General features: G+C 60.9%; 2 protein-coding genes across 5 annotated transcripts; both read right to left on the bottom strand.

Moving 5' to 3' along the window:
• Positions 1-574: 574 nt before the first annotated feature.
• On the bottom strand, positions 575-16,232 carry LOC111139619 (U2 small nuclear RNA auxiliary factor 2). 2 transcript variants are annotated; one of them, XM_022491946.1, is made up of 12 exons: positions 15,996-16,231; positions 12,630-12,765; positions 11,866-11,910; positions 11,464-11,567; positions 10,999-11,150; positions 9,621-9,737; positions 9,351-9,489; positions 4,856-4,935; positions 4,651-4,773; positions 4,287-4,373; positions 3,809-4,057; positions 575-768 (listed from the first exon to the last, which is right to left on the bottom strand). In XM_022491946.1, exons 1-12 carry the CDS (start codon positions 16,042-16,044, stop codon positions 634-636), a joined length of 1,416 nt encoding a protein of 471 aa, XP_022347654.1. In that variant the 5' UTR covers positions 16,045-16,231; the 3' UTR covers positions 575-633. The 2 variants fall into 2 exon arrangements, with proteins under 2 accessions (XP_022347654.1, XP_022347652.1); XM_022491944.1 differs by having other exon boundaries at positions 610-768; positions 4,275-4,373; positions 15,996-16,232.
• On the bottom strand, positions 16,233-22,361 carry LOC111139621 (coiled-coil domain containing 106). 3 transcript variants are annotated; one of them, XM_022491950.1, is made up of 6 exons: positions 22,114-22,361; positions 20,701-20,776; positions 20,445-20,552; positions 20,174-20,350; positions 18,931-19,143; positions 16,233-18,481 (listed from the first exon to the last, which is right to left on the bottom strand). In XM_022491950.1, the coding sequence occupies exons 2-6, from the start codon at positions 20,729-20,731 to the stop codon at positions 18,165-18,167; spliced, it is 846 nt and encodes a 281-aa protein (XP_022347658.1). In that variant the 5' UTR covers positions 20,732-20,776; positions 22,114-22,361; the 3' UTR covers positions 16,233-18,164. The 3 variants fall into 3 exon arrangements, with proteins under 3 accessions (XP_022347658.1, XP_022347657.1, XP_022347656.1); XM_022491949.1 differs by having other exon boundaries at positions 20,445-20,776; positions 22,114-22,173; XM_022491948.1 differs by lacking the exon at positions 22,114-22,361 and adding an exon at positions 21,393-21,414 and having other exon boundaries at positions 20,445-20,776.
• Between the last annotated feature and the right edge of the window lie 45 nt (positions 22,362-22,406).

The raw sequence follows: 22,406 nt of genomic DNA, 5'->3' as shown, positions 1-22,406 counted from the left end.
CACAGAGCAGCTCCGTAAAGTAAAATACAACAAAATGTTTAATGAGCAAATTCGTCTTAGCAAATATGAAACTGCCACAGAGAGAAGAGGAACGGGGCCACGGGGCTGGGGCGCAGGTCAGGGAGACTAAAGAGGAGAGTCAACTACGTAAGAAACCAGGGAGGGCTCGGGGACCAGAGGCCAGGAGGACGGGAGCTGTGGTCCTGGAAAGGGAGAAGGCAGGGCACCGGGCGGACAACAAAATTCAAAATAGTTTGGCCATAAAATATAAACACACTATGTTTCTACAGTGGGGAAAGGGAGGAAGAGGGGAGAAGGGAGAAGAAGAGAGGCTGTTCTGGGGAGGGGCTGTGGGGGTCCTACCCCGCCCTGCTGTGCACCCCCTCCCCACCCCGACCCCTTCCCTCTGTCTGTGGGTGCATGTGTCTGTACGGGCCTGTGCGCGCACTTCCCCCATTGCCCTCCCCACCCCTACCCCCCCCCCCCCCCCCCCCCAGTTGCTGCCATTCCAGTTGCTGCCGGCTGTCATTCGGCTGTCACTCCTCTGCCCATCTTCTTCAGAGGGGGAAAAGAGGGGGGGCGGGAGGGGGAGAAGCCCCCAACCAACCCTGCCCCCACCCTCCCCCTCCACCTCTACCAGAAGTCCCGGCGGTGGTAAGAGTCGGGGTCACAGTATTTTGTGACAACCACTCTGTTGGCGAACTTGCGCCCCGTCAGGCCCTGCATGGCTTTCTGGCAGTCAAACACAGAGGTGAACTCCACGAAGATCTGTGGGAGTAAAAGACAGGTTGTGAAGACAAGGTGGTCTCAGCCCGGGAGGATGAACCAGCTCAGCCACAGCAACCAGCCACCATCTCCCCAGAAATCTGCAGGAGAGGGAGAGAGGGCCTTGCTGCAGGTCTGGGAGAATTGACCCGAATGTCCCCCAGAACCCCAGGATCAAAGAACAAGAGTGTACAGAGCAGAGCCATGTGGAGGCATGGGAGAGTGACTGGAACAAGAGCCACATGGAACAGCAGCGAGCTCCCCAAGGAAAGAGGGGCACCTGTGTTCAGGGTCTCCCCTGTGCCACACACCTCGCTGGGCTTTCCCCAAGGGCCATGTTCTCACCAGAAAACAAATAAAGAAGTTTAAGAAAAGAAAAAAAAAAAAAAAAAAAAAGGGGGGGGGGGGGGGGGGGGGGCGCTCCTGGGTGGCTCCACTGGTTGGGCCACTCCCTTTGGCTCAGGTCATGATCCTCGAGTCCCAGGATCAAGTCCCTCATCAGGCTCCCAGCTCCACGGGGAGTCTGCTTCTCCCTCTGAACTTCTCCCCTCTCACGCTCGCTCTCTCAAATAAATAAAATCTTAAAAAAAATGACCTTGTGAAATTTCTCATCTTGTTTTAACCACCAGTTTACAAGGGAGTGGGCGAGGGGGAAGATAATACCAACCTAATTCACAACACGGGACTTAAGACAAATGCCCCGTTGCTTCAACAAAATGCCTTGAGCATTATTATGTGCAACTGTTAAGTTTTAAGAACATTCTGAATAAAATTGCATGGACCCTTGTTTGGATGCTTAAACCAAGTTTTTAAAAAGACACGTGAGACCGGGAAATCTGAACACAAATTTAAGTAAATCCTAAGAATAATTTTGTTACTGTAATAATGATACTGTAGTTTCATTACGATTTAGAAGTTAACTGTTGAAAGTTTAGAGCAGTAGTTCTCAACCAGCACAAATGTGTCCCCCAAGCAGTATTTTGCAATGTCTGGAGATGTTTTTGGCTGTCCACAGGAGGGGGTATTAGTGCTGCCATGCAGGAAGAGCCCCCATCTACCCGGGGAGAAGAGGCCAGGAACGGGGCTACACATCCAAACGTACACGGCACAGGCCTCGAAGCAAGACTTACCAGGCACCAAGTATCTGTAGCTCAGATATTAGAGAAATATACCTGACTACTACAGGTAAAATATAGGAAATGTGCTTTAAACTATTTTAGGAAAAAAAGTTGGGAAGCTAAATACAGAAATAAAGAATAACAAGCTACAGGTAAGTTGAAGCTGGGTGATGAGGCACTAGGATATACATACACTGTAACAGAACGGAAGTGACCCACAGTACTAGGTCACTATGTTACTTGTACTTTCACGTATACTTGAAAAGAATGACAAAGTCTAAAACAAAAGATGATCCCAGACACCAGGCAGGTCTTCCCGGTCATCCTTCCCGCAAATACTGACTCAGTCCCTCAGGGCCAGGCTCCATCCCAACGCCCACGACGGCACAGAGTGTAACTGACATGCCAGGAATGAGGGCTTCCGCCACACCGTACCAGTGAGGACTGGGCAGGAGAAGGGGGGGATGCTGCCCATCCCCCCAACACTGCTCCCAATCCTGTCCCTTGGCCCCCGACACTCACTCCACTGCTCCCTGGGCAAGCTTATCCAGCTGACACCAAAACAGGGATCAGCGTGTTGGAAGACGCCTAAGTTTCTATCCGACCTCATGCCCGGAACACAGTTCTGTCCAGCTCACTGCTCCACACATCTCTGCCGAGGTCTTAGGACCTCAGACTGCCCGCCAACACTGTTCCCCAACACTGACCCCCACCCCCAAACCTGCTCATCTCCCCTGCTTCCCACCTGCCATTTCCACCAGTCACCGAAGCCAGGAGTCAGAGCAGCTTACTCGACTCCTATTCCCCCGGCTCCAGCACACCCCAGTCAACCACCAGGATCGGGGTATTTACAGGTACCGGGCCTCTCAAATCCAGAGTCCACTCCACCCTCCGGCTGCAACTTTCTCTCAGGGTCACCCTCTTCCAACTGGCTAACCACAAGCTGTGACCATCAGCTCGCGAAGCTCGAGAGAGCACACCTCCAGCACCTCTGCCCCCCTCTGCGTTCCCACGTCTGGAGCGTAAGCAGCTGGGCTAGCATCCCTGACCGCATTTACCTGGTTACGGGACCTCTCTCCATGCCAGGCAACGACCACACTCCACACCTCCCAAAGGCTTTCTTCTCACTCCAGGGAACACCCAACATTTTTCTAGGATCCACAGAGGCTGACAAGACCTGCCGTACTGGGCCCCAGCTCCCAACCTCAGACCTCCCCTCCCACTTTCTGCTTACACTGCACGAGCCTTGCCGCTGTCCCCACATATACCGGGCTCCTACCCCAGGGCATCTACGCTCACTGGACTCCCTGCTCAGAACCCTACCTGCCTGCTGGGATGATCTGGTGTCACTTGGGCCTACCAACGCCACCTCCTGACCTTGACCTTCCTGTCTTAAGAAGAGCATCGGAGCAATTCTTCTCCCTTCCCAGCTGCTGAGTCAGCACACATGTTGTCTCTGACAAGACAGGCCCCAGGACTGCCCTGCTTAAAGGCCTGAATCACTAGCTGAGTGCTTAGAGGACCTAAGTCCCCACCCCTACCCTGTGCCCCAGGAGGGCTCAAAGTGCTTGCACCTGGCACAGTGCCAGAAGTGACAGGATTCAGTGGCCTGGGAAACCGGACTGCAAGAATTGGAACTCTGACCCTGTGGCCTCAATGCCGTTAAGGGTCCAGAGGGGCCGCACAGGTAAGCTTAGTGAGCACCTGGCCAGCAGAAGATAAAAGTGGGTCTGCTGCCATCGTGACTATTTTTAGCACTTTTCCCCCCACTGCACAGACAAAACCAAACCACCTGCGTAAGGGGACACGACCGAGCCCAGCAGTGCAGGGCCACGCTCTGGGGGGCTCCACACGCATCTGGGGTGCAGCAGCCTCGTACACTCGTGGACAGGGGGCAGGGGCGGGGCGCAGGCACCCATGCACACCTTTCCGCAGCCGGGCACTTCGACGCCGTCCACAGGCCGGGGGATCTCAATGGACTTGACGAGCCCATACTTGCTGCACTCATCCCGCACATCCTCCACAATCTCCTCGTACTCCTCGTCGTCCAGCAGCTCCTCGGGCAGCACCATGTTCATGAGACACAGCACCTCCGTTGGGTGGCCGCCCATCTGCACCTGGGAGCTCATGAGGCCCGGCACTTGCAGGGTCACAGGGGTCTGGTTGATAGTGCTCTGTGGGGAACAGGCAGGGGGGCCGTCATGGCCAGGGCCACACAGCACCCCCAGAGGCCTACCCAGAGAAAACCACACCCTGCCCCTGACGGCCCATGTGTCCACTGTCAGTGCGGCCCAAAAAAGCCAGAGCCACAACTTACAGGGACCTGCGCCCAGCCCCTTCCAGTCCCTCCCCACCCCCAGGTGTCCCTCTAGCCAATGGAAGATGACGTGCCGGGGGGCTCACCAGCGTGGCATTCTTGGCTCCCACACTTGCCCTCTGGACGAGCAGTTTCTTATCCCCCAGCTGCATCCCATTCAGCCCCGCGATGGCCTGTGTAGGGAGGATGGGGCGAGGGGGTGCAGTGAAGAGGTGCGGGTCAGGGGCCAGGCGCCTGACACCTCCCTCCAAGCCCCAACAGCCCAGAGCTGGGCATTGGTGTGGAGAGCCTGGAAAGAGGTGGAACCGAGGGAAAGGGCCGAGTCCCCTGGCAGGGCCCTGCTGCAGGCTGGCCACCTCCCTCCCACCCCGAGGAGGAAAGCCCTCAGTGCAGACGCAGAGCAGGGGGAGGCAAGGGTGGAGGCAGCAGGGCCGGGGACCCGGGGCTCACCTGATCTGTAACGTTGATGTCCACGTACTCACAGAAGGCGTAGCCCTTGGAGAGCCCCGTAGCACTGTCCTTAACCAGGTTGAAGGCCTTGAGAGGCCCGAACGATGTCAGCAGCTCTTTCACCTGCGGCAGGGCCGCAACTCCATGAGGGCTGGTTTGGGCAAAGACTGGGAGGGGAGAAGCCAGGAGGAGGCAAGGGGTCTACCTGGTCATCGTTCAGGTAATTGGGTAAGCCCCCGATGAACAGCTTGTGGGCAGAGTCCGGGACCACCGTGGACACAACTCCTGGGGAAAAAGGGGAGTACACAGGCTTTGGTTTCCAGCACGAGGTCTCTCCCCAGAGCCCCGGGGCGAGTGCACAGGGATAGGCCCGTTATGCCTGCCGTGACAGCAACAGGCCAGCGTCCCACCATCCACTCGCCCGCACCAGCCGCGGAGGCCCAGCACATCTGTCTCGCAAACCCCCCAGACCAAGACTCACACTGGCAGCTTTCCGCAGGACACACTGCGCCAGACCAGCGTGCACGGCAGCAGTCCCCCTCAGCAGCCACAAAGACACAAACTCACACCCAAACCTGCCAACTATAGCAGCTCCTATGGGCTCGCACCCTCCCTGTGAGGCGTCAGGATGACAACTCCCCGCCCCTCCCCCATCAGCCAGACCCCAACTCCAAGCCCTTTCCTCCCACCTGATGTTCACATCCACTCTCCCACTGGGACTCGTGGCCCTTTCCTCTGTGGTCCTGTACCTTTTGCAACTACAAGCAAGTCCTTCCCTGTCCTGTTGTGTGTGAAATCAGAAAGGCCTGAGGCTCCAGGTCCGGGAGGGCAGAGACATGCCTGATTCACACAGCACCGTGACTGCAGAGGCCAGCGGGGACATCACAGGGGGCTCGTGTCCACCAAGCACTTTTAATGGCCACTACGTGTCCACCCCCATCATGCCATCTCCACTCAACTTTGGATTCAGAGGCAAGTGCCTCCCAGGTGGCTCAACCCTTTGGTCCCACCAGCTTCAATTCCTGGAGGCTTCCTATGAGCTGTGAGCGACCCAAGCCCCAGCTGGCTGTCTGGGCTCTGTGTTAGAGAAAAACCTCAGCCACCCAGCCCGACCAGCCCCAGGCTTTCCAATGGCAGCATGGCCTCGCCCACCTCGGCAGTCCACACCACCCGCCCTCCCCATCTCCTCCTGACCTAGGAAGGAACAGGTGGGACGGAGGACGGGAGAAAGCACCAGACGAGTCACTGGACTCGAAGAAGGGTGCCCCCTCCTCTCCTACCACCACCCCAGCCACTTCAACAACCAGAGCCCAGCTGTGTCAGGGTGGGGCCGTGGGGTGCAGACCACCGAGGCCCCCTATGTCCAAGGCAGGACGAGCAGAGGCCCCAGGCCAGACACTACACAGACTCCCTGGACCCACTGCCTCGGTGCCCCCCAGGGCCTCACCCATGGTTAAGACAGCACAAACTAAGGGCGAGAAAGAACGCTCTTCCCGGGATCCACGCACGCAGAAAGAGCCATCCCTACAGCCCCTGCGACCTGTGACTCCACAGGCGGTGCTCGCCGCGCTGAGGCACCATCACTCTGTACACCGGCAGACGAGGCTGGGGTGCAGGTCCGGTTGCGCCAGAAGGGAAGGAGCAGAGCCTCATGCACCTCAGCAGGCTTGTACCCGCCAGTCGTGCACCCCAGGGAAGGACATGGTGCTGAAGGCACCAGGGTTGGGCTCCCTGGGTTCCAACCTGGGGAGCAGCCCCAAGTGAGGCTCCCCTGGGCCTCACCGTTCTCATCTACGCAACAAGAACAGTCCGGCCTGCGACAGAGAACGGGAACCACCCACGGGGAGTACGCACCCGAAACGGGGCCTGAGGCCAGGCCAGCACCAGGGAGAAGGGAGGGCCACAGTGACCCTGAGGACAAGATGATTTTGAAGCCAGGAAAACGAGCCACACAAGGTCACACAAACAGAAAAGGGGGGTACAAAGCAGCCCCAGTGCCCAAACATCAAGCCCCTGGGCACCCAACCTCCTCTCCCAGCACAACGGGAGGGCTCCTCGCTGACCTCAAACCTACGGTCTCTGGAGAGCCACCCGGCACACGCCCGTCATCCTCTCTCTGGAGGGCCACCCAGCACACACCAGCTCAGCAATCTCTCTTGTACCTGGAGTGTCACTTCCTCCTACCGCGCACACACCACTGGACCTGGCTGAGACCTCCGCTGAGAGAGTGGGACTCGGCCCTGCACTGAGCAGGGAGCCTGGCCTGGCAGTGGCGGGTGGTCAGGGCTGAGCTCAATTTACACCCTGAATGACCATTCGGCTTTCCTGCCTCCAGAGCACCTCCCACTCTCCCTGTTCTCCCCATCGAGGCTTCCCTCTGGTCTTAAGAGGAGGACCAGGATCCCACCGCCACCCCCGAATAACTAGGCCTGGCTTCGGTGGGAACGAATGTTTAAGGTTTCACGACCCCAGTGGATACATGCTTAGTCTCAGTTCGACATGCTTCCATTAAGGTCAGGAAGTCGCCTTCCTGGGTCCTGAATTGTTCCTCTCCCAACCAAGAACGTCAGCTGAACTTCATCCCGTGGTTTTTCCCCGTTAAACTCTTTATATGACAAAACTAACTGCTTTTTTAAATGAAAATTAGAGATCAGAACACAAGCTTTACTACAGAGAAACACAACCAGAGAACGCTTATTAACCTAGAGACCAGATTCCACCTACCGCCACTTCCGGCCACGCTCCCAGAACGGAGCAAGCCGCCCGGGCACTGGGACTGTCGCTCTCAGGCTCTCTGGGCGGGCAAATCCCGAAGCGAGTACAGTAAGCGATCTTTCAGTGGCTTCATCACACCAACAGCCCCTCTAAAAAGGGGCCCATGACTCTGGGAAGGCCACCCCAAGCGGCTGTTCCCGGGTCTAACGGTGGCCTGGCCGTGCTTTCCTCCCGAGTGAAATGGGAACCCAGTGTCCACACGGGGCCAGCACACCGATCACTAAAGCGCTGAGCGGTGAACTTTTTGTTTGGGGCCCACTGGGTCTCTGTCCCTCAAATTGGCCACCACTGCCCCCAAAACAGGCCAGAGGCAGGCAGGCAACGGGCTGGGCTCTACTAACTAATCTTTACTTCAGAACCAGGCAGGGGGCGGCTGGCTCAGTCGCTGGACTACGTGCTGCTTGCTCGGTTCGGGAGTCGAGCCCCGCGCTGGACGTGGCGCCGACTTAGAAAATAAAGGCAGTAAACTGCGTCTGGCCGCTGCCGCTCACTGACCTCGTACTACGGGCGGTCACAAAAATAAAGTGAGGCGCAGAGCCCACTCGGGAAAGCACGGACAGTAACCTTCGGCGAGGGGCAGGCTCCGTACGCGATCCACCGTGACTGGAGCGCACGCAGCTCCCTGAGCGAAGGGGCGCCTGGGAGCCTCGTCAGTCGGCTGCTCGACTCTTGGTTTCAGCTCCGGTCACGAGCTGGCCGTCGTGGGACTGAGGCGGCGGCCGGCTCTGCACTCAGAGCGCCGTCTGCTCCAGGTTTTCTGCCCCCCCCCCCCGCCCCCACACTCTAAAAGAAAATCTCTAAAAAGTTTACTTTGCACAAAAGAAGGTTCCGTGACTTCATCTGGGACATGGTCCCACAGATCCCGACCCACACAGAACGTCACCGCGCCGTGTGCTTAACGCACGTCAGTGCGTAGAACACTGCAGTCACGTGGAACTCCGGAATTCCATGGAACCTACCAAGTGATTACGGCAGAAGACACCGGCAATGGGCCAGCGAACCAGCGCCCAGTCCTGATGTGCCATGCCAACCTCTGTGCCTCCACATCCCCTGCTTTGCCAGAAGTGGGCTTGGTTTCTAAGAAGTGTCCTTCAGGACAAAGCCTTAGCCCGCAGAATCCCATGTTCCACTACTTCCTCCCCCCAAGCCCAGAGCACTGGTGCTCACCCACCTCTCCCGGAAGAATTCCAAGGGCCTGAACCCCAGGGTCCCCCAGCTCCGCTACAGTGCTGGCTCCTCCAAGCCCACTTTGGTCCCTGCACCCCAGCAGGGCCACACCCACCTCACCACAAGGGACGGTGACTAGCCTGCAGGTTGAGCCCGGCAGACAAGCTGTTTTCGCACAGCCTGCAAGGTTTTCTAAGGGCTGCCATACGACCTGTGGATGATACGTGCATCGGGAAAGCCAGTACCATAAAGAACAAGGCCGTCCCCATTCACTAGGCATCAGGAGGCTGCGTGCGGGCTGCCACATCACAACAGGACAACTGGGACCCAGATGGCACAGCCCACAAAGCCAAAGATACCTACTGTCTGACCCTTTGCAAGAAAAGCTCTCCGAGCCCAGGTCTGCTATGCTCTCCGCTGACCCAGACTACCACTCGATACAGCTATGAGAAATAGCCCAAAGCTCAGGTTAAGAGAAACCCCGAGACCGGAAAAATAAGCAACTATCCCCCTGCCGTCCCCACACCGGGAGCCTGACAGCTCGTGCTGGCACTGACGGCCCAAGTCCCAGAAAGAGATCGACACTCAGGCTGCAAACCCTTCACCGCCCTCAGCACGTCCCCAGCCACTGTGCAAACCCAAGTGAGGAGAACGCCCAGCGCCAGAGGTCTGGGGAAACGGGTGAGAAGCACTCACACCATTTCCCAGTGACTCCAGCTGAGCCAGAGACAAAAGGAAGGCACAAAGCGCCCACTCACCAGGCACATAGACAGAGGGATTCTCTGACATGCCAGGCAGGGGCTGGTAATCGTGAGGCCTGCGGATCTTCAGCGACTGGCCCTGGAAGATGATGCCATCGAACGCCATAGCCTGGGTGGTCTCATCCACTGAGCGGAACTGAAAGAGCAGCAGGTGGTGAGGGTCAGGAAGCCCAGCGGACAACAGCCCGAGGAGACAAGGGCTGCTGGAGAGGTGCTGCCACCGGGAGGAACACACGCTTTCCTGACCCCACCATGCACCCGGCTCACCTCCAAAAAGGCAAAGTTCTTGTCTTGGTTAATCTGCACAGCCAAGACGGGGTTGCCAGGGGCCTGGGTCAGCCCCCCAAGGCGCATCTGGGCATTGAAGAAGTCCATCATGGCCTCCTGCAGAGGGAATAGGAGACAGGGGGGGGCGGGGGAAGGGAGGTGGAGAGAGGAGGGGAGGGTGAGAGAGGGAGACACAGAGGGGTTTGGGGGTGAGGGGAAGGGAGGGGGCAAGGAATGGTGGAAGAAGGGAGGGAACAGTGGAATAGGGATGGGGGCGAAGAGATCAATAGTAGAAACAAAGGCAGGAAAAACGAGAGAAAACAGGGAAGGAGGCAGTAGCGAAAGACAGCCAGGGGCCAGAATTGTGGGGAGGGCCACGGGGGCCCCAGAGAAGAGACATCGTTCAAGAAAAACGCATGGAAACAGGGACAACAGGAAAAAAAGAATCAAATAGAAAATAAGTAGATTGAATGTGAGAGAAAAAGTATCCAATGGCAACGAGAAAAATGTAAGAAAACAGCAAAGAAAGAGCAGGCGGAAACACAGAACACCAAGTCAGAGAGAAAGAGGAGCAAAGGGACAGAGAGGGTGGAGGGAAGGAAGGTGGGGTGAGGCGGGGTGGGCGGGAGGGGAGGAGAAAAGAGTGATGTGGCGGGATCTGGCCCTGGAGTCCGGGGGCTGCTTTATCAAACGTAGCAAAGTGCAGGTTGAGAAAGTCAGAATGGACCTTACTTGCCTTCGACGATGGTAGCAAACTTTTTGTTGCTACGAGGGATCTCAGCCCCACAATATTTCACTTTAAAGAGAAATGGAAACAACTCTTTGATCTCGGGATTCTCGGGGTGCCACGGGAAGGGGTTGGGGAGAGGGAAGGGGAGAGGAGCGGCGGGGAAGGTTGGGGAGGTCAGGGCCATCAAAAACAAAAGAGCAGCGACCACGGGAGGGACGTAGGGAAAGGACGGGGAACAGGCGGCAGAAAACCAGAAGTGTGTCAGAGAAATCTGAGGGGAGCGTGCGTCTGTGTGTGTGTGTCTGTGTGTCAGCCTGCGCGCGCGTGCGAGTCTCCCTCTCTGTCTCTCTCGATACGGATTCATGGATTTCCGTAGGTTCGTTATGTGTGTGCTTGATCCCTGGGTTGTTGGAGGAGGTTGGGAAAGGGGAGACGGGAGAGGGGAAGAGGGAGGGAGGGAGAGGGCCACCCCCAGCCCGGCCCCTGGCTGGCTCAACTCCATCGGTCCGTCTGGGAGGGGGCCGGGGGGCCTTGCAGGAGCAGAGTCTGACCCGTGCAGGTTGAGGGAGGGAAGGGAGGGAAAGGGAGGAATGGGGGGGGGGCTGGGGAGAGGGTAGGGGCAGGGAAAAGGCAGGGGGCGGGCAGTACCTCAGTGATGCCAAAGGGGATGTTGCCCACGTAGAGGCGCCGGGCCTGTCTGGTCATCTGGCTCCCGACCACAGGCACCGGTGTCGGGGTCACAGCCAGGCCATCAGGGGTCATGGTAGGGAGAAGAGCGGTAGCTGGAATCTGACCCGCAGCTTCAAGAAAGGTAGAACAGGATTAGAACGCAATCCGGCAATCCTCTACACCCTCGACCCGGTTCAGGGACCACCCACTGTACACCCCAAGAGCCACGAGAGGGCAGCTCCCCATGGACCAGCCCAATGGGAGGCTCAACCCCACTCCGCCAAGGGAGCCTCCCAGCGTCTCCTCCGTGGTGGTCTGAAAGGCAGAAACCAGGAGGCCCAGGACACAAAACTTACCCTGGCCCCCCGCCCGCCCCCCACCGCCAGATCAGAGGCTGCCCCTCAGGCACCCAGCACACTCAGTCCGTCACCTGAGATGCAGTACCTTGCATGGCCTTGTACTGCATGGGGGTGATGTGCTCAAAGCCAGGTGGCGGGACATCCCAGTATTTACGGACCTTCTTCTTCTTCTCGTGGCGGGGGGAGCGACTGGGAAGGGGGGAGGGGAGAGCGGGGCAGGACGACCTCAGTCTGACCAAAGGTGGGCCTGCGAGCACCCCAGGCTCCCCTCAGCTCCCCACCAGGAGTGCAGCGCTCTCCAGGAGGGAGAGGATCTGGGTCAGGGCCGCACCCAGGCCTGGGGGAGGGTGCTGGTTTCAAGGCCAGTGGAATCTCATCCCCAGTACTTGGGCTGGGGCTGGCTGAGGACAGGGAAGGGTGCACGGGGGCAGGGGAGGGGGCAAAGGGAGTGGACATCGGGGTGGAAGGGGCAGGAAGAGAAGCTCACATCAATCCACCGTGCTCCTCTTTAGCGCCTCTGGTCAAAGGTTTGCTGGGGGGTGGGAGGGAAAGGTATGGGGAAGGGTGACTGGGGACCCTCGTCTTCCCCACACGCCACACCTCCCCAAGGGCTCAGAGCCCCAGGGCTGGGGCCAGCAGGCCCCCTTGGCCCTGCCATGCCCCCCAAGCCCCCCACCCCAGGAAAGAGGTACTGAGGAAGGGAGAAAAGGCCACATGGACCGCTTTCTGCTTGGAGAAACTGAGGTGGAAGGAGGCAGGAGGACTTCCACCTACCCTGCCCTTCCTCACCTAAGGGGACAGAAAACAGAGAGTGGTCTACGAGAAAGAAGCGTTAGAAGAGCAGACAACAGGCAGGGGTCGGAGATGCTGCCGCACTTCAAGAACCACCTCTTCCCAGAAGGCAAAGCTCAGGCCCCAGAAGACGATCCCAGAACCACAGACAGACAGTGGGAGAAAGAAACCAGCCCTGAGTGACAGGGACTGGGACAGGGTCACGAAAGAAGAAGCGTCGAGAGCCCTGACTCCAAACTCAACTCCTAGGTAAGGAACCTACTGTCCTCGCCAACCCACCAGAAACAAAAAACTCCAGAAACAGGAAAGAAAACCCAGAACTCAGACAAGGAACAGACCCTCCCTCAGGTACAGACAGAAGCCAGAGTCCCAGGCGCACAAGGTTTGGGGGCACCGACACCCCATTCCCAGGCCGGCCCACCCCACCTGTGCCCAGCCAGGGTCCCCAAGCCCTGGTACCTCCGCCGCCGCCTGTCCCGGGAGGCGCTCCGCTGGTCCCGGTTACGCCGGTCCCGACTCCGGCTCCGGCGCTTGCGGTCCCGGCTCCGAGAGCGGCTGTGGCTACGCTTCCGGTGCCGGTTCTCCTTGTCCCGCTCTGGGCCAGGGCGAGGGGCAGGAGAGTGAGCTGAGGGAGGACACGGCCCAGCCCACCCACTCCCTGGTGGCTAAGCCCCGAGCCCCAGGGAGGCCACCCCCAAGGGGAAGGGACTCAGTGCAGGAGGGGAGATAACAGGCTTCCTGGGTCCACAAGCCAGTCCAGGGACCCTGGGGGACCAAGGGCACGGGAGCTGGTTACCTGAGGGGACAGGGCCTGGAAACGCCCCCGGGGTGTAAGATACCTGAGGCTGCTCAGGAGGAGCTGGGGAGCCAGAGAAGACAGAGGAGGCTGGCTCCTGGTCCCCCTCGAGGGCTGAGGGGCCTGACCCCAGGGTCGTCCCTGAGAGGGGCAGGGCTAGAGGCTGGGGAATCAAGAGACCCAATGATGTTTTCCTGAATGAAGGACACTGGCGACCCCTCAGGAAAGACCTCCTCAACCAGCTGGCACCCACAGCCCCACCATCAGGCCCCGGCGTCAGGGGCCAGGCAGGATCTGACATCCCCAGGAAGCCAGGACACCCGACGGTCCCTTCCCAACCAGATGAAGAATGCAGGATGCCCTCCTCTAGGAACATGCCCCTTTCGGAACGTGGGCTATGGAGGAGGTACCTGGCCCCGCCTCAGGAGCTGGGGGACGAGCGTGCCCTAGCCCCCGCCCTCACAGGCTGGTATCCCAAACCACCCCATCCTGCCCACACTCCCCCAAAGCCAGGGACTGGGGTCCAGCCCCCAGTTGGCTCCCTCAACCCCCTCAATGGCCTTGCGGTGGCGGCTCGGAACGGAGCACAGCCATGCCCATAAAAACACAGAAACCTCTGCTCAAAGACCTCTCACCCCGGAAAGAGGTGCGGACCAACCCACCGGCACCGAGTCCCAGTGCGTTTCCGTGTTCTTCGGCTCGAAGACACCCCAACTCCTCCACTACCATGCGTCCGTGCACAAAAGCAGGGAGACGCAGTAAGGACAAGGTGGTGGACTTCAGCCCCCTTGCTACCACCTCAACTCTTACGCTTCCTGAGACTTCATGTGTGAACTTTCTACAAGTAAATCTCAACTCCAGAACCACTAAAACTCAAGCTAAACCGCAGCTCAGAAGGGGAAAAACCAGAGCAGCAGACACAAAAATGCTCCTAAAACCCATCTGTACCGAGTAGCCCCACTTGCCCTCAGTCCTTCCCCTGCAGAAAAAACACTTCTACCCAAACAACACAGAGAGACGAGGCACGGGAAAGCCACGTGACTCGCCCAGGGCAAAACCAAGACGGCGGTGTGGCCGGAAGGCGCACCCTGGAACGTTACCAAGTACGGCTAGGCACCTGGACACACTCCTTAACTCAGGAGACGCAAAACCCCCGAGGGTCTACCTAGAGCCGCCAGTAACGACGCTAGTACCCTACCAAGGTCGGAAAACGGAAGCTGAGCCGGCCCCAACCACGGCTGCGGTGAAGCAGGAGCAGACAGACGGGCATGGCTCCAGGCGCACAGCAGCTGCGCCCTGGAGCTGCCGGCCTCTGGCTCCACACCGGTAAGATGAGCAGGCTCCGAGCCCCAAGAACTCTCCCTGAGGCAAGGCTCTGGGACGGACACACAGCCAGACGGACGGCAGAGGAAGCGGAGATGCCGCCGGCTGCCTGCCCGCAGACGAGGAAATTCGCTCTCCGGAGACACACGCGCCCCCCGCATGGGCTGAAGCCAGAGGCTGGCCCCCAGAGGCGAGGATCCGCAGGCAGAGCGACAGGTGCACAGAGCTCCCCGCCTCCCCACACAACACAGCTCCACCAACCGCACTCGGGCCGGGGCTCAGGGCTGGCCCCCCAGTGCCGGAGAGAAGCCAGGAGCGGGGAAGAAGGGGCTCCAGCAGCCCCGGCCGGCAGCCCGGCCTCCCGTGGGCCACACGCAGGGAGGACTGCAGCGTTTCTGCCTCCGGACGATGGGAAATCACGCAAACGCGGCCAAACCTCCTTGAAACAAAGGTCCCGCGGGCCCCCGCGGTGAGGATGCGGCCCGACGACACTTGGAAAGCACCTCTCGCGCCGGCACCACCTCCACGAAGACGGTCTCTCCGCTTCGAAACGCAACACCGCACAAAGGACAATTTCACAAAAACCACGTCGCTTATCAAGCCCTTAGCGCATACCGAGCCCCATAGCACGCGCGCCTCTCCGTGTTCCCCGCGGGACCCGGGCTCTGCCCCGACTAACTGAGGCCCGCGGAGGTGTTGAACCCCGAGCCTGCCTCCCCCCGCAGAGCAAGCACATCGGCTCCGCCTCGCGCGCTCTCGAGGGCGCACTCCGAAGACAGCCGCAGGCTCAGCAAACAGCCCAGCGCGGGGCGCGCGCCCAGGTCACCTAGCACTACGGCCCTCCTCGATGCCGCAAACGCAGGGCCGCGACACCCGCACAGGGGTCCCGGGCAGCACCGCGGCCGGCGCACGGACGCTCCAGAGCAGGGCCTCTTTCCGGCCGCCCGGCCCCGCACACGGACCGCAGCAGCGTGCACCGCCTGCCCTGGTGCCGACACCCCGCAATCCCCACGCCCCTCGTCCCACACGGCGCGGCACAACTCGGCAGAGGCCGGGTCCACGCGCCCCACCACGGGGACCGGACGAGCAGCCAACACTCCACGCCGCGGGCAAGGGGACGGCCCCACTCCCACGCCCCAAGGACGCACGTGTGTCCTCTCCCCCGAGGAACACCGCCGCAGCCCGCCGCCGCCCCGGAGCGGGGGGGGGGGGGCAGACCCGCGCCCACGTGAAGGTGGCTCGCAACCGCCATTTTGGGACAAAGGGGGCGTGGAGACCCGGGCCCGGCCGGAAGCGGAAGTGCCGGGGCAGCGGGAAAGAAAAGAAGCATCGAGGAACACAGAAAGCCCCTTTTCACAGTATTTAAAAAGGAAAAAAAGAAAAGAGGGTGGCGCGCACGCGAAGGACCACCCAGCCAGCCCGCGGATCCGCGCCGCCTCCGCCGCGGACCACGTGGGGCGCAGACCGGAGCGCGCCGCGCATGCGTCCGGGACCCGCGCCCGCTGCCCCCTCCCCTCCCTTCCCCTCCCCTCCCGCGCGCGGCGGCACGCCGGGTGGTCACGTGAACGAGGCGCGCGCCGCGGAGCGGTGGGGGGGGGGCGCCGCGCGGCCCAGAAAGGAGGGGGAAAGAGAGGAGTAAAATGGCGGGGAACACGGAGAGACCAGGAGCCACCCCGCCCGCCGTCCCACACCCCCGGCGCCCTTACCTTGCTTATTCTCGTTGAGCTGCCGCTCGAACTCGTCGAAGTCCGACATGCTGAGGCGGCCGCGTAAGGGCCTGTGCAGCTCTGGCTTCGCCTTGCCGCCCGCCCGCTCCGGCCGCTTCGGCTACTTCCGCCGCTCGCTTCGGCTACTTCCGGCCGCCGACCGCGCTCTGCCGCCTCCTACCTAATCAAGCCCGGGACGCCCGCCCCGCCCCGCCCCGGCTCCGCCCCTCTCCCCGCCCTCCCGCCCGCGAACCGCCCCTCCCCCTCCAGAGCCTAGCTCCAAATAGCGTCGGCTATATCCGGGCCGTAGAAGGAATCGCTAGCGGCGACTCCGGCAGCTTCCGAAAACACCCGAAGCGAGGATTTCACCGGCTTCCCAGGCTATCGTAACTTTTCGGAAACTAGCTCTTCAACGGTCGGGTGTTTCCGTAGGTCCGCGCGTTCCTCTGCGCCCAGCGCCCCCCGCCCCAAGGGTTCGGCTTCTTCCGACAATTCAAACCGTCCCAGTCTCTCGCTGCTCCCGCAGATTCGACCCGCTCTACGCTGCCGGCCCTATCCAAGTAATCGGCTACTTCCGACAATCCTAAACGTCCCGCACTTCTGCGCTTTCTGAAGGTTTCCAGCGCTGGCTCTCGAATCCAGCCAGAGGATTAAACCCAATGCCAAGCTTCGGCTCTCTCCGGACAGTGCACTCACTCCTCCCCAGCCGGTGAACTTCGGCTCCTTCCGCCACCGCTTCGTGAAGGCCTCACTCACGGGAGACAGCTTCGTTTTTTTCCGTCGGCGCTTCGGCTCCTTCCGGCTTCGGGAACCGAAAAGGGAGGGAGGACAGAGACGAGGTTGGTCAGGAGAAGGGATACGGAAAAAGGGCGGGGTCCCGGCTCTCTGCCCCTGCCTCTCCGGGTGAGGAGAGCGGAGGAAGAGAAGGGCCGATTTCGCAGACGGCCTAAAAAGGTTGCGCGAGACAAAAGCAGGCAGCGGGGTGAAGGGTGCGCGCGGCCGCTGCGGAGGTTGCCAGCGCGGCTTTGTGCGCCTGCGCAGAGTGGAAAAGGAGGAGAGCGAGTTGGGCTTCTGCGCCTGCGTAGAGGTCGGTCTAGGCTAGGTTTCTCACCATTCGGGAGGCGAACGGGTGCCAGAGGCCCCAGCACGCATGCGCGAGACGTTCCCTCACTCCGGGAAAGGTACTGGATTCCAGACCGTTAGGCACAGCCGCCGTCTCCTGGTTGCTGTAGCAACAGCGTAAGCGCGCTCGCGCCCCTCCCGCAGCGCAGGCGCAGCAGGCGACGTAGAGGGCACTTCCGGAAGAGCGGTAATTTGGCAGTACCGCCTCCTGGCGGGCGGGCGTGGAAGCCTCCGCCCGAACGTGTCGTTTCCCGGTCCCCGTCACTGAGTCTCGGCCCCTGCCACCGCGCCTCTAGTCGAGCTAGCCTCTTTCCCGGAGCTCTACCTCTCCGAGTTCCCTGGGGCACAGCTGCTTTCCCTCCTCCCGCCCCTGCCGCCAGGGGTGCTAATTACACCCTGTCTCCCCGAGCTCCGGCTCCCTGCCTGACCGCCCGCTCCGTGCAACTCGCAGGAGGCCCCGTCACTGTCTCCGCGGCAACGGACACCCCCTCCAAAAAGGAGCCGGGCCTAGTTTATTCCAAATTTTATCGTCTCTCTTTAATTTAAATTCTCTGAATAATTCTTTCTTGTCCGGAATGCAGGTGGAGAGCTCCTGGCAGAGTGGGCCAGCCTCTCCTCGGGGCTGGGGGTAGAGACGGGGTATGTACAGTGCCTGGCCCCGCAGAGAGTCTCGCAGTGTCCCCCGGAGGAAGCGCCCGGTGAGGGCAGGACGGTGCAGCTCGCGTGGGAGGAGTGCCAGTGTTTGGGAAAGGGCAGAAACCGACCCCTGAAGCTTGGGGGCCAGGCTAAGTGGACGCCCCTCCCCAGGGGATGCAGAGAAAGGGGAGGAAGCTAGGAACGTGAGAGGCAAGGAGGGGACCGGATCTATATACGAGGAACCTGGGGTGGGAGTGGGGATCTGCAGGAGCAGGATAGGCACGTGCAGAAACACCCCAGGGCCTCTGGAGGAGCACGCCACTCATGCACACGCTCGCCCGGTGCCAGGAGGGACACAGGAGGGAGGGAAGTGGGGGCCGAAGGGCGCGTCCCGGGCCAGGTGGGGCAGGATCACCGCTTGAAGCGGTAGGTGATGGGGAGCAGCAGCTTGCTCTTCTTGAGCGCCTGCACCTTCTTGAGGGTCTCGTCGTCCAGGGCCAGGAAGCAGCGGCGCGAGTACTCGAGCAGACGCTCCTTAGAGGGGTCGAACTCGCCCACCTCCGCCAGCTTCTCCGGGGCCACGATGAGCAGCTCCGCGATGGGCGTGGTCAGCGCCACCGTGTTGCGATCTACTCGGTGGTGCTCAAAGGCCCGAGACATGCTCTTCAGCTTCTGGAAGGTGCCCAGGATCTTCTTGTAGCGGCAGAGGACTCCGTCTGCATCCTTCACTGCAAGGCCAGGGCGGGCAGAGAGGGAGACATGAGGAACAGAAATGGACATGGGAGGCAGAGATGGGGCACGGACAGTGAGCCCCGTGCAGGAAGAGCCAAGAGAACAACATGGAAATCCAGAGGACAATTGGGTGAGGAGTCAAGAGGTGGTGGGAGACATGGAGACAGAGCGAGACAAGTGGAAAAATCAGAGAAGGCAGACCCAGAGAGGAGTTGTTCCCAGCCCCCCCTGAGCCTCACCCCCTCCCCTTGTTACTGATGAGAAACCTGAAGCTCAGACCCAGATGGCAAGGCTGGTGAGGGTGGACTGCGAAGTAAGACCACACGTGGACAGTCTGTCTGGGACAGACAACCAGGCTAGGGGAGAAGGGAGGGCCTCCTCCAAGGTCACAGCAGGCCCCCAGCCCAGATCCCTTGAGCTCCCACCCCAAATGCGGCTTGCTCACCCCGCTGCCTCTCCCGGGCCTTGGGCTTCCCAAAGCGTCTCCGGCCAGCACCTCCCTTCTGCCTCTGTCTCTTCCTCTCCACGGTATTGCCTTCTTCAGACGCTCCGCTGAGTGAGGAGGCCGCCGACTCCGGATCTGAGGCCTCGCCCCCAGCCCCACCCCGGCTGTCCCCCTCAACCCGCCTGGGCCCAGGCTTCACCCGGCAGTGGTCCTCTGGAAAGAGGTAGAGAGAGACCCGTACACATGAACTTCCAGAACAGGAGGGAGGAGGAGGCAAGAGGCTGTCTGCAAGGTGGGGACGATGTCACATCATATACAGGTCCCCAGGAAGGGGGGGCTCAACTGGGGCTGGAGCCCCCAAGGAGACCAACAGACAATACAGCGTAGACGTTGCAGTCCTTAGCAAGAGGGCTGAGTGCATTTGGGGGCGGAGATCACAGGTGGAGCATGGGTTCATGCCCCTCAGACTCCTAAGCTCTATGGCAAGACATCTGGGGGAAGGGCTGAGAGAACCAAGACAGGACCAGACACCTCAGAGAGTCTGTGACTCTAGGCTCCCATGGTGGAGGAGGAGTTTGGGGGAGACTCAGTGGGACCTCCAGAAGAGAAGACTCTAAAAATCCGGGAAGCAAGCAAGGCCTTGGTTGAGGTGGGGGATTCAGACCCTGAGAGAAATCCCGGGCTCTGGGTCCAGTGGGCTGGGGGATGTTCAGTGTGGGGGTTTTTACTGAGAAAGTCCAGAAGGCCCTGAGCCGAGGCATCCTAGGTAGGTTCCCATCTGCGTGAGGAGACAATGGGAGGTCCCAGCAACCCAGGCCACAGGTGGTCCAGAGCAGAGGGGACCCAGTAACACACATGTTGAAAAAACATACCCCTTGCCCAGACTATCAGGTGAATCACAGGGGATTATGGGGGCCTGGGAGGGAGCCAGCCAGGGGCTGAACATCATGTGGAGGGGAGCAGAAGTTGGACTCTCCAAAACAGGCTGTTAAGATTTGAAAAAGGAAAGCCCTGAGCATCCCTGGCTGGGATTGGCCACAAGATTCTGCCCATCAGCAGTGGCAGGAGTTGAGCAGGAAGGAAGCGGATCCTGGGGTCCTAGAAACAGCTCTGGGAGTAGGGAGAGATCCCCACTGGGCCATCAAAGGATGAAATCAGAGAAGGGTTCTGTATCCCGGAGAAGGGCCAGAGCCTAGTGTCAGGGCCCCGGAGTGAGGCGAGGGACTCTGCTCACGTGCCCCACCTGCATCCATGCGGGCCGAGGAGATAAACTTGTCCAGCTGACACCGCAGGAAGTCCCTCTCCTCCTCCAGGTCCTCGATGCGCTTCTGCAACCATGAGTTTCTCTCCAGGGCCATGTGCAACTGGGCCCTGACACCATTCATCAGGGCCACGGTTGGGGATGCGGCCTCCGGAGACTCTAGGGACACGGGGGAACCTTGGTCACACCCCAGGCCTTAAGGGCCCTGCACCCCAGCTGACTGGGGTCCCTCTAAGCCTCCCCCCCAGCTCACCCTCGAAGTTTCCCCGAGAGGGGCTCAGACTGTAAAAGATCTGTGGGTCTAGGTGGGGCGTCTCATCGAAGGGGATGGAGATCTCGAAGGCCTCATCGTCTTTCTTCACTGGAGGGGAGAGGCCAGGGGTCACCCCAGGGAAGGCCCCAGGCACCTCAGACCAGCCCCCAACCACCGTAGCCCGGGGGTTAGAAAGGGCAGGGATGGGCAGGGCGTGGGGGGATCCAAGGGTGAGGCAGGGTCCCAGCTTCCTCACGTGTCCTCCTCCGACTGTTTCGGTCATTCATGGCGCGGCCTCCGGTGGACCCAGGCAGCTTAGCGCCTCAGGGACACTGGACAGAAAGGGCAGCCACAGATGGAGGGACATCCCAGGGACGGTGGGGCCCAACTCTTTAGGACTCGGGGGTGGTGCTGAGGGCCAGGATTCCTGGGTCCTTGGGAGGACGCCTGGGGTTTCAAACTCCTGGGCTCCTAGGAAATGGGGAGGCTGGCGGCCCAGACCCCGAGCCACTGAGGGAAGGAGGAGTGGGTTCCCCGCGGGGTCGACGGAGCCAAGACATCCTGGCCCAGATGGGGCCGACCCTCATCACGGATCACCTCGGGGCCAAAAGAAGCGAGAGGCGCAGGGGGGAGGGGACCGTGCCCCAACTTCCAAGCATAGGATGGGGGTCCAGCCCACGCGCTGCGCCTCCCCACGCCCCTCCCCCGCACTCGTGTGGGCGAGCAGGGCCCCTCCCCGTGGTTAAGGGGGCGCGTGCGCAGTGCGGGGGAAGGTCACGCGTGGGGATGCGCCCCCGCCCCCGCCCTTTGTCCCCCGGGTGGGAGGGGGAGCGATGTTGGCCAGGGATCCCTTCGGCAGATGCACTAGGCCGTGGGTGCAGATGCGGCCACCACCCCCCGCCCACAGGTGCCAGGGGTCGGAGGGGCCGGAGCCCCGCGCTCACCCACCCGCGCGCGGAATCCGGCCAGGGGACCGACAGCGGCGGCGCCCATGCCCGGCGCCGGGGAGCGTCTGCAAAGTGTCGCGGGGAGTGCAGGGAAGCGCCCACCCGCCGCGGGCAGGCGGGGAGGCAGAGGCGGCGAGCCTGGGGCGGGGTAGCGGGCCGGTGGGAACGGGCAGGGACGTCGGCACTTCCCCGCCCGCCGGTCTGTGCGTTTTTTCCAGGAGCCTCCAGCGCCAGGTGAGGCCCGCCGTTTGCGGCCGAGGCGTGAGCTGCACTTGCGCGACGGCCCCTTGCCGCACTACCCCGCCCTTCGCGTTGCCCGGGCAGGGAACGTCAAGAAACTCCCAATTCCTGGAGAGCTGGAGGCTCCGGGGTCCCCGGGGTCGGGGGAGATGCACCGAGTCGGGCCCGGGAGAGGGAAGGAGACAACCAGGAAAGTTGAAGCATAGGGAGAATCCTTTTCAGCGGTACCCTAAGAACTGGCCCCTCGGACTCCCGTAACCCGCCCCTTCATCTCCCGCCGTCCGTGCATCGCCAGCACAACCGGACCTCACGCACGGTTCCTAGGACCATGAGAGAGTAGGGGTTACAGTTACCCTCCCTGAAAATAGGGGCCCGGAACACCCCCAGCGCCACCCCTGTGGCAGATTATGAGCTGCTTGGGAGCATTTAGACCCAGTCTTGGCCGCTCCTCCTCCCCCGTCCCCCGGCCTCAGTTCACTCACCTATAAAGTGGGGAGGTCACGGTCCTTTTTAGGTTCCTTGTGAGGGTGGACGGATATGTGCAGGCAAAACGCTCAGGCCAGCGCCTGGCCATAGTCTAGGCTCAAGATCAGGGCGCTGGCAGTGGTATTTGAGGTCAGACAGCGGGAGGCTCTTTCCCTCTCTGGGGAATGGAGATGGTTAATTTGTTCTTCCACCCAAGAAGAGGTCGGAAGAAGGAATGAGGCCCAGCACAGTGCCTGGCACAAAGCAGGCGCGCGAGGACAGTTCATTAAAGCAGCTGTTTATTAGCTTC

This window comes from Enhydra lutris, unplaced genomic scaffold (assembly GCF_002288905.1).
Source record: "Enhydra lutris kenyoni isolate GAN:26980312 unplaced genomic scaffold, ASM228890v2 scaffoldscaffold111, whole genome shotgun sequence".
Lineage (NCBI taxonomy): Eukaryota > Metazoa > Chordata > Mammalia > Carnivora > Mustelidae > Enhydra > Enhydra lutris.
This window is presented reverse-complemented; position numbering and strand designations above follow the sequence as displayed.